A 4,046-nucleotide genomic window follows, 5' to 3' on the forward strand; every position below is an offset into this window, starting at 1 on the left:
ATTCTACGTATTATAAAATATTTTAAAAGAAGTCATCCTTGTAAATTCTTAACACTGTAAACTATTGTACGTATTATAAAATCGTGAATTAATTATTATTTTTAGTATTATATAAGATCGGAAGAGCCAATAATAATAATAAAAAACGTAATACTGATTTTTTTTTATTAAAATATTAAATTTACAACTTTTACTACAAGTAAAATATATATATTTTTTAATTTTTTGATGAAAAAATCCCAAACAAAAACAGATTGGGAAACGCAAAATAAATAAATAAATAACACTTCTTGACAAATAAGATATCGAATTTACAAGTTTTACGAAGTCTAAAATAATTTTTAAAACTTTTTCATGGAAAACAAAAAAAAAATAAACAGACTGGGAAATGCAAAAAAAAAATATCATTAAATAAATAAACAATTATTGACAATGAAGCCTTCACTATAAAATATTGGTCACTTTCACTAACACAAGAAATTAAATTAATTAAATTAAATTACTAATAACTAAAGATAGAAAGGAAGGGGGAGAATAAAATTCACCATCACTTTCACAAACCCAAAAATAAAAAATAATAAAATAATAAAAATAATAATAATTCCCATTATTATGGCCTCCAGTGTTCCTTATCCCTTCCACTTCCTGCCTCTCTTGTTATTTCACTGGACCTCTCCTCTACCTCACCAGCTGCCTATCATTACTTCACAAATCCTTTCATTTTTCCTTTAAGTGCTAAAACAGAGGAAATAAACTAATAATTCATCTCCCCATGCCACCACCATAACACCAAACAATGAAATGAAACCATAAAGAAACCATCCCTCTCTTTCTTGAACCCTTTTCTTTTGAAATCAAGAAAAAAAACCAAAAAAAAATGAAGAGAGATCATCAAGAAACCATTGGTGGTGGTATTGGAAACAGAGCTGAATCTTCTTCTTCATCAATGGAAACTGGGAAAGGAAAATCATGGGTTGAAGATGATCAAGATGCGGGTGGCATGGATGAATTACTTGCTGTTTTGGGTTACAAAATTAAGTCTTCAGATATGGCTGATGTAGCTCAAAAGCTTGAACAACTAGAGATGGTTTTGGGTTCTGAAGATGGAATTTCTCATCTTGCTTCTGATACTGTTCACTATAACCCTTCAGATCTCTCTGGTTGGGTTCAAAGTATGCTTTCTGAATTCAACAATCTACCTTCTACTGATCTTGATTCATCTATTCTTCTTTCCAATAATCGAGATTCACTCCTTGGACAACCTTCCACTATCACCCCCTTAGATTTCCCCAGTAATTCTCAATCTAAAGTATTCGCTGACGACTCTGAATATGATCTCAGAGCAATCCCTGGAGTTGCTGCCTATCCACAACAAGAACTCGATAAGAGTAACGACAGGAAGCGAATGAAGCTCACTCCAATTGGGTCTAATATTGCGCCGGCACCATCTGTGAATTCCTTACAATCTCCCACTGCGTCTTCCACTTCTTCTTCATCTCCGCAAGCAATGGCAGTTTCAGGTACTTTGTCAGAGCCCACAAGACCTGTAGTCCTGGTTGACTCACAGGAAACTGGAGTCCGTCTTGTCCACACACTTTTGGCTTGTGCAGAGGCAATTCAGCAAGAAAATCTTAAACTTGCTGATGCCCTTGTTAAGCATATAGGACTACTTGCAGCATCTCAAACTGGGGCTATGAGAAAAGTTGCAACTTACTTCGCTGAAGCTTTAGCTCGTCGAATTTACAAGATTTTCCCTCAAGATTACTGTCTCGATTCTTCATGTTCAGATACTTTAGAGATGCATTTCTACGAAACTTGCCCTTATCTCAAGTTCGCACATTTCACTGCCAATCAAGCCATTCTTGAAGCTTTCGCGAATGCAAGTCGAGTCCACGTTATCGATTTTGGTTTAAAACAGGGAATGCAATGGCCGGCGTTAATGCAAGCTCTTGCATTAAGGTCTGGTGGTCCGCCAGCGTTTCGGTTGACGGGGATCGGGCCGCCGCAGCCTGATAACACAGATGCTTTGCAGCAAGTGGGGTGGAAGCTGGCACAATTGGCTCAAACTATTGGAGTAGAATTCGAGTTTCGCGGATTCGTAGCAAACTCTCTGGCGGATCTTGATGCGGAGATGCTTGGCCTCCTCCCTCCAGAGGTGGAGGCAGTGGCTGTTAACTCAGTTTTTGAGCTGCATCGCTTGTTGGGTCGGCCGGGTGGCATCGACAAGGTTCTCGGGTCTATCAAGGCCATGAGACCTAAAATAGTGACGATTGTTGAACAAGAAGCAAACCACAACGGTCCGGTTTTTCTAGACCGGTTCACAGAGGCCTTACATTATTACTCGAGTTTGTTTGACTCTCTCGAAGGGTCCGGTTTGACTCCACCGAGTCAGGACCTGGTTATGTCCGAGCTGTACTTAGGGAGGCATATTTGTAATGTGGTGGCATGCGAAGGGGCTGACCGAGTTGAGCGACACGAGACGTTGGCTCAGTGGAGAACTCGGTTTGATTCGGCTGGGTTTGACCCGGTTCATCTTGGGTCGAATGCCTTTAAACAAGCTAGTATGTTGTTGGCCCTCTTCGCCGGTGGTGACGGGTATAGGGTGGAGGAGAATAATGGCTGTCTCATGCTTGGGTGGCATACAAGGCCACTAATTGCCACCTCGGCGTGGCAGCTCGCCGCTGGTGATTCACAACAATGATTCAACGCAGCTGAGCTTTAGCTACCGAATCAATGAAAACTCAACTCAGGAAACCCTTGTGAATTTAGTAGAGTGAAGTGGTTGAGGGTGAGAGTGAGATCTTTACACTCGAGAGGTTTAAGAGTTAAAACCCAACCCAAGTGTGTAATTGTAGTTTTTTTTTTTAACACCTCTGTCAATTTTTTTTTCTTTTTGTTTAACTTGCTTTGGAAGAAGGCCTTTTCAATGTAATTTCTTAGATTTTTTTTTTTAAATCCAGATGTGTATCTATATGTTAACTCTTTAATAAAATGGATCGGTCTTTTTTCACATGGGATGCAGAGTTATTCAGAAAAAAGTCCTATTTTTTATTTATTTATAATTAATATAATTATTTCATAGATTTATATATACCTCCACTAATCTTTATCAATTCTTATTTTTTTTCTTAAACCTACCTTTGTTTGCATGTCCTGATTCCTTCCTTCTGGCCTGCAAAATGTTTTTGGAATTTGTAGTACGGAAACGGAGGCCACATGTGAAGGATACTTCATCTCCCATGTCACCTCCGCCGTGAGAAAATTCTCACAGCACTGTCGAGTAGTCGTCGCTAGACTCATGGGTGTGACTAAGAAAGAAAGATGGAAAACCTTCATGGCAATGGCACCTGGACCTTAGATTCTTCGGTTCGGTTTGGTTTTCTATGATGGCCTCATCCTCTTGTGACTGAATTGGAGGACATATTTTTTTGTTGCTGTTCCACGGTTCCTTTGTGTAAAACTATGAAAGGTGAATTTTTTTTTTCTTTTTTAATTATAATTGGTGCATAAGAAGACTAATATTGCCCATGTAACATGCAAGGGCAAATGGTCGTTTCATGTCAAATTCTTAATTTTTTATAAGAAAATCAAAATGGTATTTAAGATTGTAATAGTAATTATTTTTTAAAGTAATTTTTACTTGAAAACACGTTAAAAATAATATTTTTTTATTTTTAAAACCAGCACATCAAAATAATTCAAAATTAAAAAAATAATTCAAAATTAAAAAAATCAAAATATTTTAAAAATATTTTTTAATATTTCAATAATAGTTAATCACATTCATGTGTCGTACAAAGAGACTCCAATCACATTTATAATACATCCGAGACTTAGAATATATTCGTAAATAAAATTAATCAGATATATCATATACTTAGGGATATAAATCTTATGATGGATGGCTTGAGCCAACCCTTGAAAAATACATAGAAAGGACGGCATTAATTTAGTCTTAAGATGGCAGAAATCGTTGGATTAACGATAGATTGACAAGCCATCTACGATGAGATATTTATTTAGCCTAATCAATTGTCGAGAATCAC

General features: G+C 37.0%; 1 protein-coding gene across 1 annotated transcript; it reads left to right on the forward strand.

Moving 5' to 3' along the window:
- The first annotated feature begins 627 nt into the window (after positions 1 to 627).
- On the forward strand, positions 628 to 3,012 carry LOC133699209 (DELLA protein GAI-like). The gene has a single exon (XM_062122368.1). It carries the CDS (start codon positions 878 to 880, stop codon positions 2,699 to 2,701), a length of 1,824 nt encoding a protein of 607 aa, XP_061978352.1. The 5' UTR covers positions 628 to 877; the 3' UTR covers positions 2,702 to 3,012.
- The last annotated feature ends 1,034 nt before the right edge of the window (positions 3,013 to 4,046 follow it).

This window comes from Populus nigra, chromosome 7, assembly GCF_951802175.1.
Source record: "Populus nigra chromosome 7, ddPopNigr1.1, whole genome shotgun sequence".
Lineage (NCBI taxonomy): Eukaryota > Viridiplantae > Streptophyta > Magnoliopsida > Malpighiales > Salicaceae > Populus > Populus nigra.